This window comes from Cucumis sativus, chromosome 5, assembly GCF_000004075.3.
Source record: "Cucumis sativus cultivar 9930 chromosome 5, Cucumber_9930_V3, whole genome shotgun sequence".
Lineage (NCBI taxonomy): Eukaryota > Viridiplantae > Streptophyta > Magnoliopsida > Cucurbitales > Cucurbitaceae > Cucumis > Cucumis sativus.
The window spans coordinates 14,365,685-14,380,682 of NC_026659.2; the positions used below are offsets into that span (position 1 = coordinate 14,365,685).

Here is a 14,998-nt window from a genome sequence, read left to right on the forward strand (position 1 = left end):
CAACAAACCTACAACTAATTGTATATAAAGTAAAATTTACTCGAAGTATTTGGAAAACAAATGATTCACTTAACATAATTCAAACTTAGAAAATTTTAATCAGATCCCTACTGAATGTAATAATAATTTATAATCATATATATTGCTGTAACCATTCAACTATTCAATTTTCAAGTGAAGTATAAGTTTATAGGTAAGATAGTAATCGTCATTTGAGTTTGGGTTTAGGTTTAATCGTTGTTTGAACTAGAAAATGGTATATAGAATGAGGTTGACAGTGTTAGAGAGGAATGGACAATTCAGGAAAGTATTCACATTTCATCCATTGCAAATTAAAACTTTGCACTTTGCTAGCACGAAGGTTTGACCCACCACAGCCCACAAACTTTGGTAGCTCGTGGCTGAATCAAAGTCTCTGCCAACGCACACACACAACACAACTCCGTGGGAAGAGAGAAACTCTGTTGATTTTCGATCCCTTCACCCTCTTCTTTCTTCTCCACTCGATCAAAGAACTCAAAATCTCAGATGGGTTTGATTGGTTCTTTCAAATCAATCGATTGGGAGCTTGAATCTTTCCCTTCTTATGAGGATTTCACTTTTCTTCCCTTTTTTGCGCTTCTCTTTCCCACTGTTCGGTTTTTCCTCGACAGATTTGTCTTTGAGGTATTCCCTTTTTTTCCTCCCTTCACTTCCTTTCCTTTTCGACTTTTGTGTCTTTTAATCTTTGTATTGGTTTAGCTGATTTCCATTGTTGAATTGAGATTCAATTGACCGTTGACCCGGTTAACTACTGGCTGTTCGTTGAATGATTCTGTTCTTTTTCATGTTGGTATCTGCTTTGCGTAATTGACATTTGGGTTTTTTCTTTTAAGCCGTGTTGATTAATTGAAGTTAAACTCGGGTTTAATTGCCATTTCATTCACTACCCATGTTTTAATTTAGATACTTGTTGTATTGGGGAATACTGAAATTAAGGAAGGTTTTGGTGGTATATGTTATCTGCAGTTTCTATTAAATGTGGTGTCAGAGTCTTGGTTGGTCTGGTAGTGGTGATGATTTATAAAAGACTGACAATATTTTGCTGTTTGGGCTTCTTTGTTCCATAGCTGTTGGGAAGCTATTCGTCATGCATTGGTTTTTGAATCCGCTTCTTTGTTCTCTTCTCTCACCTTTTACTCTTATCTCTCCACTATTTTCTTTAGTCTTTGACGAACTCTGTACCAATAGCTTTGGTATTTCTTGTTCATTTTTCGTCTTCAGTAGGCTTTTGATTATAATAGCAGAATGATTCCACCAATTCTTTAGTGTTGTCCAATATTTCACCAAACCTGTTAGGAATATGGTAGAAACCAGTTATTCCTCTTTGTCAGCAAGCAGTGCCAATTGTGGTTGTTAGTATCTAACTTACTCCTTCGTGTTGAACTGAGTGTGAGTTCCATGTGCTATTGACAAGAAAGAGTGTATTTTGGGCTCAAAATTTCAATGTTTTATTATAATCATTGTGAAGTTGATTGTTTGTTGCCTGCTTTGACTCAAAGACTTTCTTGTTTGATCATGTGTTTGTGCTTTTTGGAGATGCCAACTTCTTTAGAATTTGGTAGCTGAGCATTATTTCAATGGTGATATACGAAGTGTATGCGGTTCTGTTCTTTTATAGTTCAACTGAGAATTTTGTAGGGAACTCAATTGTGTGAAGTTCACTAGCTTGATGTGTGATGATTATCAGAGTGTACTATTTATGATGATCAACTCGGTGAAATCTCAAGCACATTGGAGAAATTTATAATGGGCATCAATTTTTCGCGTGCCTGCATACTAATTTTTGAGCATTTACTTGATTGTGTAACCCATTTTTTTCAATAAATCTAGTGAACCAATAAGATTCTTACCAAATTTTCATGACTTTATTTATTATTTTTGCATTTGATCAATGCTGTTTAGATGAGAATGCTTTTGCCTTATTGGCATCCCTCCTTTTGTTTTAAAATTCCTCCTGTACTGTAGCTGAGGAGCTCCTAACTTTCTATGGTTCGAACTTTCTTACAGAAAGTGGGAAGAAGACTGATATTTGGAAAAGGCTATCAGCTGAAGGATGTGAATACAGATGAGAAACGGAAGAAAATAAGAAAATTTAAGGAGTCAGCCTGGAAATGTATTTACTTTCTTTCTGCAGAGTTGTTGGCTCTATCTGTTACGTATAACGAGCCTTGGTTTACTAGCACAAAACATTTTTGGGTAGGACCAGGAGAACAGATCTGGCCTGATCAAAGAGCTAAGTAAGAGTCTCAAGTGTTTTTTTCTTTAATTTGTGATGGTTCCGTGTCTGCCATTACGTCTACTATTATACAATATTTGTGGGTGATATCATTACTTTAGGAGTGTAGGTTAAAAACTGTTAGTCCCAGCTGTAATTCACGAACATAGTTCGATTATTTTTCCCTTCATATGTATCTTTTATAACGATGTTTTTAGTGCTAAGGATTCAATCATTATATCTTTCAAAATACGAAGTGTAAATCTTCGTAATAGGAAATATAAGGACAAGTGTTAGTGTTGCAAGAGCAAAAGTTTCTGGACTAAATTGTGTTTTGACCGAGATCTATTGTTTAGGACATTTGATAAAGTAATAACTTTCATGTTTCAGGTTGAAATTGAAGGGATTATATATGTATGCTGCTGGATTTTATACGTACTCCATATTTGCCTTGATTTTTTGGGAAACAAGACGTTCAGACTTTGGGGTGTCCATGAGCCACCATGTGGCAACTCTCATTCTCATCGTACTTTCCTACATTTTTAGGTACTTCTTTATACTTTAAAGCTTTGGACTATTTTACACGATGGTATTGCTACTACCTTTATGACTTGGAAAATACTGATTACCAAAAGACTGAAATGTCTTGGGCTTGACCTGTCTATTGTGTTCAATTACTGATTGCACTGAAAACTAATTGTTCGGTGCAAATACAACCAGATGTAATATTCTTTTTATCAGAACATTTGTCCAATTTATTAAAATGCCCATATTGTACGTTGTTCTTGTAGATTTGCTCGTGTTGGTTCTGTGGTTCTTGCACTTCATGATGCAAATGATGTGTTTCTGGAGATAGGAAAGATGTCCAAATATAGTGGCGCTGAGATGTTGGCTAGCATTGCATTTGTAGTCTTTGTTTTGTCTTGGTTATTGTTACGTCTCATCTACTATCCATTTTGGATCCTTCGGAGTACAAGGTATGTCAGATTTCAGCCTCTTTTTGTGGCAACCTCATATCAATTGAACTGTTCAGAGGAGTAGGTTACATGAAGTCTTGAATTCATTCCCCTCTCACTCTCCTAAATATTGTTGTCTAATTTTCTTCCCCATTTTATTTCAGCTATGAAGTACTCCTTGTATTGGACAAGAACAAACATCCAGTTGATGGACCAATCTACTATTATGTGTTCAATACTCTTCTATTTTGCCTTTTAGTTCTTCACATATATTGGTGGGTGTTAATTTACCGAATGCTTGTTAAACAAATCCAAGCTAGAGGACAGATTAGTGAAGATGTTCGTTCAGGTAAATATCCGCTCGCTGTAAATGACATGTGGTATTTAGCTTCACTTTTACATATTTAGTAGAGGTCAAGGTTTGACTTAACTGTTTATGGGATAACAAACTTTATGGGCACCCTCAGCTTGTTATATGTTCCCAATATGGAAAATGTTGTCAAGAGTTTTTTTTCGTCTCTCACCTTTTGAGCTGTGCAGATTCTGAGGATGAGGAAGAACATGAAGATTGACAAGGAACAATCGATGCAGAACATACTGTTACATACATGAAAGTTATGGTATAAATGCTTAAACCATTTGGATGACCCTACAAGAAACAAAACAGAAACTAGCATCTGCTTCATATGACTATGATTATTCTGAATTTAAGCACTGAACACTAGCATATTAGCTTTGGACTTAATTTCTTAATAACTTATAATTCATTTATATATTGAAACAAGTGCACGTAAATTTGTTGTTTATCTTAATGTGAGTATATCATGTATAATTCTATTGAAACAAACTGATATGCAAAAACACAAGTTTGAAATCAAATTAGAATATTAGGTACATATTTGCAAAATACTACTATTGGTTTATCTTCTTACTTAAATTGCTAGTGAGTTCACATTGTTGTTTTCTGGGCAGATGAGATAGAGATTAGTCATACAATGTGGTTCTCGCCAAAACAAATATTTTGGCATGTGAATCTTCTCGTGGCGTTGTGTAGTTGAATGAACCGTGTATCATTTCATCAAAATACATTCAGGATAAGATAAGGATGCAAGATGGAGAAGGGGTTGTTGGGAGTTAGAAAGAGGAGTTTAAATCTTGATATTTGAGGTTTTGGCCTATGCAACCACTGGTCAAACTCTTTCCTTCTTGTTTTATGTTTTTTGCCCTTGATTCTTTTGCAGAGGTGTTAGGTTGAAAACTAAGATATCAGGTACCTGTTGAACTGTGATTATTTATTCTTTTCTCATTTACTTACTGAACTCTTTCATCTTCCTTTTGTTCATATACCCAACAAACAATTTCATTGACTTCAAAGATCAGTAGACATTCTCTTCTTAATAGTGAACAACTAAATTCTCTCTTTCAGGGTTAGCTACTGTACTACCAACCCAACTGATGTGTGTTTTGTAACTTGATTACTGCATTACCAAGATTATGCTGTATTTCTCTTTGTACTTTGTTTAATTATTTATACAATTTTAGATTGAGGTGTTTTAGAAATAAAATGAATAATTATTGGGATCAGATGGTAGTTTGAAATGAGAACGTATTTTCATGATTGTTTCTGATTTCAAAAACAAAATTTCTGTGATAGAGAAGATTTGTAAATGCTTGATATTTCACCACTTATCATAGATGATGGATTTCTTTTGTACAATAAAAGAAAAAAAGAAAAACCAAAGGTGATTAAAAATACCTGAAAAATCAAGCATTTAAATCTTCACGTTGAAACGGAAGGTCTGATTACTACATTTGTATTATTAGTTTTGGGAGGATTGATTTTTTTCCTGTGTTATTGAAAAAACAATATATTGGATACTTATAAATTGTAGAAATATGGAGTAAATCAATTATTTATTGGGGACATAATTAAATATAGAAGAAATATTTGAATCGAAAGTTTAAGATCAAAATGAGCGTAGGTTAGTACCATCAATTTCAGTTTAAGATCAAAATGAGCCTAGGTTAGTACCATCAATTTCAATGTCAGACGTAGATTGATACAAAGTGGTAAATTGCAAAAAAATAAACATCAAAATATCATTAATACAAATACAAATATAATATAAAGGTTAAAATATCAATTTTCATATTTTTTAAAAGTCTAGTTTTAGTCCTTCAACTTTCAATAAATCTTAAATTTAGTGTTTACTATGGACTTAATTTAGAATTTATGTTTTAAAAATATACTCACTTATGGTATTTATTTGCACGAAAGTTATTATGATAATTAATTTCAATAAAAATGATCCTGAGTAGAAGAATAAATTTGAACAAAATGTTGCCCATACACCAAAAGTGATATTTTAACCTAATATGAATAATACATTATTTAATTGAAAATTATAAGAGGTTTATTTTACCATTTTAAATTTAAATTTCTTTATTATAATATTTTAAAAAATGTTCATCAAACATTTTATCAATATTTGTAATAAAGTTTTAGAAAATTTACATAAATGGAAGAAAATGGAGAGTATGTATATTTTGTAGGAGAAAAAAGTGTACAGTTTACATTTGAGTTAAAATTTTAGTTATTTATCCGAAAACGTAGTAGCTTGGGTTTAAGATTTCCTAAGTCTACACATTAATTAGTTTTTTTTTATTATTGAAATTTTAAAACTTATTAAGCAAGAAACTCAAACTTTAAAAATGAAAATGATTGACCAAATAGATATAAATAAAGAGAGAGCACAATGCACATTATCTAAACTTTCTTCATTTCGGTAAAAAGAAACCTAAATATACAGTTCCATTTCACAGTTCACCCCAACAACTTGACACCAACCGGAAGTTTCCTTTTGCGGAATCGAATCTCCCCTCCCACCGCCTCTCCTCCGGTTGGTACCTCTTTCTTTTTTCCCTCCTCCTCCCCCCCATTTCTTTTTCTTTTAGGTCATTTTAGATCGTCAATCTTCGAAACGCATTTTGTTAATCTGTCTTATTAAGTAACTGTAGCGAAAACCATGTGTCATTTGCGATTGAGTTCGATTTCTTGTTGCTAAAGTTTATTGGAATAACCTGGTTCTGAATCTGGGTTCACTTTACTTTTTGGGTTGGGTAGCTTAATTTTGTAGTACGGGAATTATCTAGTTTAAGCTTTGAATTCTGTTTTTCTGCAACGTTTCTTATGGTGAGAAATGATAATTTTTGTTTAGTTAGCTTGATGTTGTTGCTGGTTATCTGCTGTTGAAACCAAATGCTTATTTTGATTTTGCTGAATGAATAGGTGTGAATTGTGATTGTGATTATTTATCTATGCCATAGCTTTTTTGTCAGGAACAAAATGGAAGATGTTCTAACGGAGATTCCCCCTCCTTCAAGGTTTTTCCAAGATGATCTTAATAATTTTGCTCCTCCATCACCATCTCTTCCTTCCCCATTTCTTTTGTTTCCCAAATCTAAGCCTAATGAACTTCTCCGCCCCTCCCTGCTTGTCATTGCCATTTCTTCTCCTTCTCTGCATCTTTTCCGTCATTTATCTGCTAAAACCCTTATTGGAAGTCTCATCCTACCTGAAATTCCTTTCTCTGGAAACCATATCCAGCCGTCGGTTGATGACAAATCTTGCGACATTTACTCCATTGATCAAGATAATGAACTCATTATTCTTGTCTCCGTTCAGTTTTCTGTTCCTGCAGAGAGATCTCTCCTTGTTGCAAAGCTACTACTTGATAATAAAATAATTCCTGAGAGGGTTCTGATCTTAGATAGTCTTCAGAGCCAAAATTTTAGGGGGAAGCTCTCGCCTGATGAGACATTTGCTTTCAAGTTGGAGACCTCTTCTGAAAGTAAGAGAAACGATGAGGGTAATGACGGTTCACAAATGTTAAAAGGCCTGGATTATTATCCATCAGGAAGTGTTGTAGATGGCTTGGCTGCTGCTTTGCTTGGACGTTGTCAGATGAAGAATATCAAGGGAGCACTCTGTGTTTCATGGCCTGAATATGGAAGCGAGGTGTTATCTCTGCTCAAATCTTTGCTTCACCAAAATGCACCATTGCAACCAATATTAGAATTTTGCACTGGAAGTAATAATGGGGATGAGTATGCGAACCGGATTAAGGACCTCGATTTATACACCTGAAAGAGTTGTGTTTTCAGATTCTACTATATATTCCCTGTGTGGTGGACAGTGTTTTTTCTTTCCTTTTCACTGAAATTGTAGAAATAGATGTTAATGCACAAGATCATTTGTTGAGGGAGATGGAATTCAGTGGTTAATTAAGGCCAGTTCGCAAGGTTTTATACTGACTGTTATAGGTTATGGAAGGTTTTTGTGTAATTCTTTTAGTGTTTGACTTTTAGCTAGCTAATACCAACGATACATTCAGCTCGTCATGATGCTTGAGATGATAGTTATTCTATTAATACTTGCACTTGAAGCTCTCTGTTTGTTATTTTAAACCAATGACTCAAACCTGGTTTGATTAAATGAAATCATTTACTTGGAATTTCCTTTATGGATTAAATTTCTATCGTCATACCATGCTATGATAGATAGTTAAGGGGCCAGTGAGATAGAACACCCCATGGTTTCTTGGCAACTGATGTTGCAAGGTCAAGTGGCTGTCCCCAGAGATGAATTGAGATGTATATACGCTTGCTCTAGTAATGGTGTCTATTAAAAACAAAGGTGCAAGCCAAGGTTCTTAACCATGAACTTGAGTTATTGTAAATTTCTTTCTCATTTGGATAATTCTCTCTCGATTGAATCGTCGTGTTAGTTTTTACATCAATCAGTGAGTAGATACCAAGGTAAGACTTAATCATATTCTTGGACTTTTGTAAATATTTTACTCCTGTGAATATTTTTCTGGATTTAATCATGTAACTGGATTTTATATTAATTGATAACGTACCTACCAAGAGAAGATTTCATCATGTCTTGGGATCTTCGTATGTTCTTTGCCAAGTCTTGTTCAAACTTGAAATTGTACATATTTGAATGCACCATGTTAATATAAAATGAAAGCAACTCAAGGCTAGTCGATTGATTACAATGCTTGGTGATTCGTAGCTGAGCCAATCATTTGCACAGAACCATCTCTCTCCCTTGTATATATATATTAATTTTAATTTGAGATTTGCAAGTATAATACCACAAAGTTATTATAGATCGTTGTTATTTTACAAGTTGTGTGGCTTGATCAACTGGCCATCTTAAGCGAGACGTAAGAAAAGCATAGCTAGAAAAGGACCCATACAAATTACATTTACAAGCTCAATACATAGAATGCAGCCATAAATAGGAAAATTGCCTAAAACATCATTCTTCAAGAACACAAGGAAGTGGTCTTCAAGAAATGATAAGTGATTACAATGTTAGCCATTATCTTTTAAAACTCCAATATTATGTTGTTCAGAGTTTGCTTAGTTTTTTAGAATGTTCCCCAGCGTACTGCTCCCAGTCATTGGCCAGTTCAATGTTGCTTTTTTCTGGTGCTTAGCAAGTTTTTTTTATCTTGGTCCTGAGAGCTGTATCGCTTGGACAAACAATGAAGAGTCATCGGTAAGATCAGAGTAACGTTCTGAAGAGGAGAACTCATTGGCTCTGCTCCTGCTTGCTTCTGCTCTTTGGGAAGCTTCCCATTTCTCAGCAAGTCCATCTCCTTCAAGCATCCTGACCACTTCAGACATCTTAGGCCTATGGCTTGGGAGATATTGAATGCACAAGAGAGCAACTCGAACAATTTCTTCAAGTTCGATTCGGTCGTAATTACTTCTCAAGTCTTTGTCAACAAGCATTTCAAGCTTCTTTTCTTGGTGTATCTTCTTTACCTGCAAGTATAGTAATTTGTTAAACTAATCGTGCAGGTTTGAAATTTTGGTACCTGCTAGTCTCGATATTCCACATATTTTAGCTTACCCAGTCCAGTATTGCACCCTTTTGGTTTGCTGCTTTACCAAACTCGAGAGCTCTTTGACCTGATATGAGCTCAAGAAGTAGAATTCCGAACCCGAAAACATCTGTTTTCTCTGAGGATTGGCCTGTTGATAGATACTCTGGTGCAATGTGCCCAACGGTTCCCCTAACTGCAGTAGTGACATGTGAATCTCTGTGATCTAACAGCTTTGCCAGCCCAAAATCACCCACCACTGCCTCACAGAAATCATCAAGAAGTATATTTGCAGCTTTCACATCCCTATGAATTATTTTTGGATCACACTGTTCATGTAGGTATAACAATCCCCTGGCAGCTCCCAAGGCAATTCTCTTCCTTGTACCCCAATCCAGAGCTGGTTTTGCTGCATTTCAAAAGAATAGTTTGAACAAAAATATTGAATTAGTACATAGTCGAGGTTAAATTCATCCACCATGTTGAGGCTTGTTTACCTTTAAGACGGGTTGCAACACTGCCATTGGACATGTAGGGATAGACCAAAAGCCTTTCGGTTTCTGTCATACAGAAACCATATAACCTGAGAAGGTTCCTATGCACTGCCAAGCTTATCATTTCAACTTCAGTCTGAAACTGGATCTCTCCTCTCATAGCATTTCCATCTTTGAGTCTCTTTACAGCTACGATGGTGCCATCTTGTAGATATCCTTTGTATACATTTCCAAAACCACCTTTCCCAACCAAGTTTTTACTGCTGAAATTGTGAGTAGCATTCTGAAGTTCTCTGAACTGAAACCTCTTTATGTTCCCTAGGCTATGATCATCCCGATGCCAATCTAAAAAACATTCAGTGCTTGTTAATTATGATGGAAGGCTACTTTTTTTTTTCTTTCAAAAGGATCATTCAGTTATATTTGTTAGTTAGTTACCATTAGCTTCAAAGAATATTTGTTGATTGTGCCTATGCTTCCGCCAGCTAAAGAAACCATATGCAAGAGTGAACAGACAGATGCAGCTCAAGCTGAGACCAATAACTAAAGCAATTCTCTGGCCACTGTGTCTCCTAGGAGGTTGAAAATCTTTAGAAGTCAAAAACAAAACTCAAGTTATTCGCTTCGAAAGAATTATCATGCTCGATTGCTAAAGATGTATAAAAGCTTAGAAATGAACTGGTCGATTCAAGGAGTAAAGTATGAAGAAGATAGTTGAACTGTGTGTGGATAAAGAATTAAAAAAGAAAAAGAAAATTACACGTGGAATTAGGAACAGCAAAAGAAAGTGGCAACGGAGTTGTTCCATAGCATACTTCCTTAGTTCCAGGGGAACAAATCAAATAGTTTCCAGTAAAGCTGTAAACCAATGAAGCAATCAATAGTAAAAATCAACAAGAACAAATTGAAAAAGAGAATAGAAAATGTTAAAACCCTGTCGGCAATAACTTACTTAAATGTCTTAGCCAGCAATCTGGGCACAGGACTGCTCAAGTTATTATAGGATAAGTCCCTAAAACAAGGGAACAAAAAGCATTCAATCACTTCTAATCAACTAAAATATAAATAAGCTAAAGATTTATAAGCTGTTTGGGAGCTTAAAAACAATTATTCAATTATATCTTCACTGAATGTTTGTTGAAGAAAGTTAAACTCAAACAGCAAAGAGAGTGGAATTTCTTACAGCAGGGTAAGCTGGGTCATGTTAGCCAGTGACGTTGGGATTGGCCCTGATAAAGTGTTATTGTTGAGTCGCCTGATATCAATACCAAAACTTCTGGTTAGAATATCTATCATATAAGAAGAATATGCAATTGTATCTTTAATCCTACTTACAGGTATTGAAGGCTTTTCATATTGGAGAAAGTGCTGGGAATTTCACCAGAGAACGAGTTGTTTGAAAGATCGAGGGTGTGAAGTTTTGTTATTTTGGTAATCTCTTTGGGGATATTTCCTGAAATATTGTTATTCTGAAGAAGCCTACAGAAAAATAGAAATGAATTCAAGAACTGATTAGCACAAAGAGAAACTTTACAAGTTATCATGACTGTCTTCTTCTGGTTGTGAGACTTACAAAAATTGAAGGTTTGTCAAATTTGCAATACTTGGTGAGAGTGTACCAGAAAAGTTTTGGCTTGGAGCTCCTCTGGAATGAGACAACATAAAAACACATTATTATATGATACACACATAGAGCTCCTTTTAGAGCTTTTCTATTTGTTTTATTGTTTTTGGAGTTGAACTTACATGCCAATGACCAGTTTATCAGGAGAGTGTTAGGATACTAACAATAATTTAGACTGAAAGGACTGTATAAATGGCTTAAACAGAGGCGGTACTCTGGTTTACTTTATTTATATATAAAGCCAAATGATCCAGATTCACAAGATGAAAAGAAATAACAAGAAACAACAAGGAAAAATGCAGAAAAGATCATACCAGCCTCTTGGTTTTAAGAGACCCTGGTGGCTGCTGTAGCCCTACCTCCTAAAAGTTAAAAATACCCTAGCTACTCCAACCTAATAATCCTATTTATAGACTCACATATTCCTCAGCCCAGTGGGCCCTACCACTCAGAACGTCCTTCCAATCATTTCTCCATAATAATTCCCTGTGCAGTTACTTTTCTACCCTTCCTCCTATAAGTATGGATAATTGGGGGTCTTACAGAGAGCAAGTGATGAAATTCCAAGTACATGCATCCACAGCATTTTCATCCCAACTCAGTACAGAATGAGGATCCTTCAAACCAGCTTTGATCCCCATCAAAACTTGAACTGTAAATTTTTTTCAAAATCCATTAAATTCTACACTCTAGACTTTACCCAAGTTTGAAACCGAAGAAAACAATTACCTTCAGCAGTAAGATCTTTGCTTGTTGAAGCCTCACATGAAAAAGCCCATAACCAAAGAAAAGCCAGACCAAACAGTAACCCAGTTTTTCCTATAATTTCCATTAAACTGACAGCTGCAGGTTCATCAATTGACAAGATGAACAAAAGGAACAGCTTTTTCGACAAAGAAAAAAGTTAGATGTTAAAGAGGTGATGGAAATAAAAGTTAGAAAAAAGATACGACCCAGCCAAATCAACCTAAATAATTTGTTAGCTTTAGTTTTGACTTATGAGATTGATATATTTACATTGCTTGAGCCGCTTGCTGTCTCACTCACTAACTCAAAACATTCGTTGAGGCCCCAACTGCCAAAAGAATGGCTATGAAAGGACACAAAAGAATCAATATGTCTGCCACTCCACTTCTTTACAAAAAGGCAAGAAGAAAGAAGGGAATATCTAAAAGACAGAACCCATAATAACCAAAACTTAGATACTCTATTATTTAAACATGGTTGAAAACAGATATATTGATTTATATTAGTACAAGAATTGGAGTAGAAAGTCAATTGAGATTTTGAAGATTGTGTCATGACTTGGAACGATACGGTAATCCAAATTCCATTTTTATATTACTGTTATACCATTTCATGTTTCAATTTACGTCTAACATTCCGAGGGGTTTTTACTCCAAGAATCGTTTTGAGATGTTTTACTTTTCAAAAGTTAACTTTTTGTTTTTCTTTTTAGCTTTTGCTTTCTCCCAGTCAATTATGAAAGTTGAGAAATAATGAAAGCAGAATTCTTTTTCGGTCTTTCCCATTTCACAGACACTTGGTCAAAAAGTCCTCTGTAATTTATTTTTTCTTAATGTAGAGTAGAGTGAATTGGAAAAATGAAGGTCCCCAATGGCAATATGAAATGCTGCAATAGAATGTTATTGAGCTACACGTGCAAGATTGGTCCCATTATTAATATAAGATGAGTTGACTTTGATGTTCAAATCTATCTGAATTTTGGCCTCTACTGCTTCTTCTCAACTTTTTAATCATTACCATCATCACCTTTTTCTATTAAATTTGATTACATGGTAATCATTCATGTTCTTTCATTAGGGCTCTGGGATTATAGGCACTTGATCCAAAATGTGTTGGGATAAGTGGGAGCTTTTTTAAACTTTTTTTCCCTATTGTTTTTAGTTCAATGGTTGCAGAAATGTAGATTGAACCATTGACCTGGAGATCGATGTCTTTATCTGCTAAGTTATGCTTGAATTCATTGTTAATCTATACTCTTTATTCTAGTATGTGGTTTTTTGAGTTTTTGAGGTGGAAGAAATTGAATATCTAATCTCAGTTTAATTTCTGGTGGTAGAGAGGGGAAAAGACAAAAGCAAAAGGAAGAGTTAAAGAACAGAAGTATGGCCTTGGCTTTAAGTAATTGTGTGTCAAGTTAGAAATTTTCTATATCCTGACCAGTTTGGATCGATTGTTGAAGTGTTTTAAGAAAATGTGTTCAAGTGTAAAAAAGGTTTTTTTAAAAAATCCCAATCAGATGGATTGTCAATTTAGAGAGATAGAATTCCCACTTTTGAGGTCATGCTCGGGGTCCCATCTGAACCCACTGAGCTTTCATTGACACCGTCGATGACTATCCATTCCAATCTTGTTTCCCCCCTAGTTTGGCTTTCTTAAACACTCTTCTTGGTTGATGCATTGTTGTCCTTGGTTGTAACATGACACTTCTCTCTTTCAACCCTTTGCTTGGACCAAAGGGTGACACATTGTTATCACTACACTTCTTCTCTAGTGGGGTCACAACCTATTCTCTTGTGATCGACTGATCAAATGGTTAGTGTGTTGCAAAAATCACTACAAAGAAAAGGTGTTTTTTGACGCACAAAACCACCATCGATAGAAAGGCAGTCCAAGAGAAATGGGTAACTCCCAACGGGTACTACAGAGTGTCGAGCATAATGGGCAACTTCTGATGTCGTATGTAGTTATCGGAAGTTAGTTTCCAAAAGCAGGAAGAATTATATCTCCCAATGCCGAAGACTGGCGTCGGGAGTTCTATACTCCTGACCCCTCTAATAAAGCATAGGGAGTTTCCATCCATTTCTAATGTCCATCCTACGACGTCGGGAGATATCCTGTTAAAAAACCCAAAACAGATATGAACATGCATCTATCTTGCTATTAAAATTATAGGGTTCTCTCACCATCGCTTGCCTCTCCCTCTCCCCACCGTCTGTTCGCCTCTTCCTCTCCTTGTTGTCCGTCCACCTTTCCTTGATTGGTGTTAGGATTTGCTACTTTTTATTTGGTTTAGAATGATTTGAATGTGGAAAATATTTTATTTTATTTTTCTTAAATAAATTTTATACGCACGATCAATTCTTTTGATATAAATTGTGTTTAATCGGTGGTTTTAGGTATTTGAAATAAATTGTGTTCAATGCATTGCATTTGATTTGTATGCTTTGGTGGATAACTTTGTCTAAATTATAGTATGCTTTTGTTAAGTTGCCTTGGATGTATGCTTTGATTGATGATATTGGTTGAATGAGCATGTTTGTTAGTTTTGTGTTCGAGACCCAAAACAAGAAGAGATAAATGCTTTGTTGATTTGAATAATTGAAATAAATTGAACTTGATACAAATTGTGCTCCATAGGTGATTGCTAAATCGAGATAGTGTATCCAATGTGTGTTGCCTTCAATTTGTGTGCTTTGGTGGATAATTTTGCCTAAATTATAGTATGTAGTATGTTTTGTTAATTTTCTTTTAGGACCAAAACAAATAGAGAATTATGTATGACTTCTTAATATACATGGTGAATGAATTTCTATGCTTTGGTGGATTTGTAGGTTGAATTAGTATGTTTTGATTGATGATATTGCTTGAATTAGGAGTGTAAACGGATTGGGTTTAGGTATATTTTGTGACGAACCCGAATTTTTGGGTTGGTAAACAGGTTCTAACACAGTCTTGAAAACAAAGTACACGACAATTTGGAAGACAAAAAACCCTAGAAGAGTGAATATCACGCTTTGGAG

At 35.1% G+C, this 14,998-nt stretch overlaps 3 protein-coding genes across 5 annotated transcripts; 2 read left to right on the forward strand and 1 right to left on the reverse strand.

Annotated features, from left to right (window-relative positions):
- Positions 1 to 268: 268 nt before the first annotated feature.
- On the forward strand, positions 269 to 4,644 carry LOC101216753 (LAG1 longevity assurance homolog 3). Its single transcript, XM_004149438.3, has 7 exons — positions 269 to 666; positions 2,050 to 2,279; positions 2,648 to 2,803; positions 3,049 to 3,234; positions 3,378 to 3,562; positions 3,754 to 3,833; positions 4,186 to 4,644. Exons 1-6 carry the CDS (start codon positions 529 to 531, stop codon positions 3,783 to 3,785), a joined length of 927 nt encoding a protein of 308 aa, XP_004149486.1. The 5' UTR covers positions 269 to 528; the 3' UTR covers positions 3,786 to 3,833; positions 4,186 to 4,644.
- A 1,315-nt stretch (positions 4,645 to 5,959) lies between these two features.
- Positions 5,960 to 7,727, forward strand: LOC101216987. 2 transcript variants are annotated; one of them, XM_004149439.3, is made up of 2 exons: positions 5,960 to 6,113; positions 6,541 to 7,727. In XM_004149439.3, the coding sequence occupies exon 2, from the start codon at positions 6,560 to 6,562 to the stop codon at positions 7,358 to 7,360; it is 801 nt and encodes a 266-aa protein (XP_004149487.1). In that variant the 5' UTR covers positions 5,960 to 6,113; positions 6,541 to 6,559; the 3' UTR covers positions 7,361 to 7,727. The 2 variants fall into 2 exon arrangements, with proteins under 2 accessions (XP_004149487.1, XP_011654568.1); XM_011656266.2 differs by having other exon boundaries at positions 5,969 to 6,113; positions 6,553 to 7,727.
- Positions 7,728 to 8,325: 598 nt separating this feature from the next.
- Positions 8,326 to 12,226, reverse strand: LOC101222667 (protein NSP-INTERACTING KINASE 2). 2 transcript variants are annotated; one of them, XM_031885782.1, is made up of 12 exons: positions 11,961 to 12,226; positions 11,776 to 11,883; positions 11,354 to 11,375; positions 11,181 to 11,252; positions 10,943 to 11,086; positions 10,791 to 10,862; positions 10,560 to 10,619; positions 10,368 to 10,465; positions 10,046 to 10,195; positions 9,611 to 9,952; positions 9,143 to 9,522; positions 8,326 to 9,054 (listed from the first exon to the last, which is right to left on the reverse strand). In XM_031885782.1, the coding sequence occupies exons 1-12, from the start codon at positions 12,061 to 12,063 to the stop codon at positions 8,734 to 8,736; spliced, it is 1,872 nt and encodes a 623-aa protein (XP_031741642.1). In that variant the 5' UTR covers positions 12,064 to 12,226; the 3' UTR covers positions 8,326 to 8,733. The 2 variants fall into 2 exon arrangements, with proteins under 2 accessions (XP_031741642.1, XP_004149504.1); XM_004149456.3 differs by having other exon boundaries at positions 11,354 to 11,380; positions 11,781 to 11,883; positions 11,961 to 12,224.
- Between the last annotated feature and the right edge of the window lie 2,772 nt (positions 12,227 to 14,998).

What these genes read in the sequence shown, in the direction of transcription:
- LOC101216753 (XM_004149438.3), top strand. Translation starts at nt 529, where the DNA reads ATGGGTTTGATTGGTTCTTTCAAATCAATCGATTGGGAGCTTGAATCT. An exon ending in GTACTTTCCTACATTTTTAG is followed by an intron (nt 2,804 to 3,048) that starts GTACTTCTTTAT and finishes TTGTTCTTGTAG; the next exon opens with ATTTGCTCGTGTTGGTTCTG. An exon ending in TAGTGAAGATGTTCGTTCAG is followed by an intron (nt 3,563 to 3,753) that starts GTAAATATCCGC and finishes TGAGCTGTGCAG; the next exon opens with ATTCTGAGGATGAGGAAGAA.
- LOC101216987 (XM_004149439.3), top strand. Translation starts at nt 6,560, where the DNA reads ATGGAAGATGTTCTAACGGAGATTCCCCCTCCTTCAAGGTTTTTCCAA.
- LOC101222667 (XM_031885782.1), bottom strand. Translation starts at nt 12,063, where the DNA reads ATGGAAATTATAGGAAAAACTGGGTTACTGTTTGGTCTGGCTTTTCTT. An exon ending in CAAAGATCTTACTGCTGAAG is followed by an intron (nt 11,884 to 11,960) that starts GTAATTGTTTTC and finishes AAAAATTTACAG; the next exon opens with TTCAAGTTTTGATGGGGATC. An exon ending in TTGACAAACCTTCAATTTTT is followed by an intron (nt 11,087 to 11,180) that starts GTAAGTCTCACA and finishes ATTTTTCTGTAG; the next exon opens with GCTTCTTCAGAATAACAATA.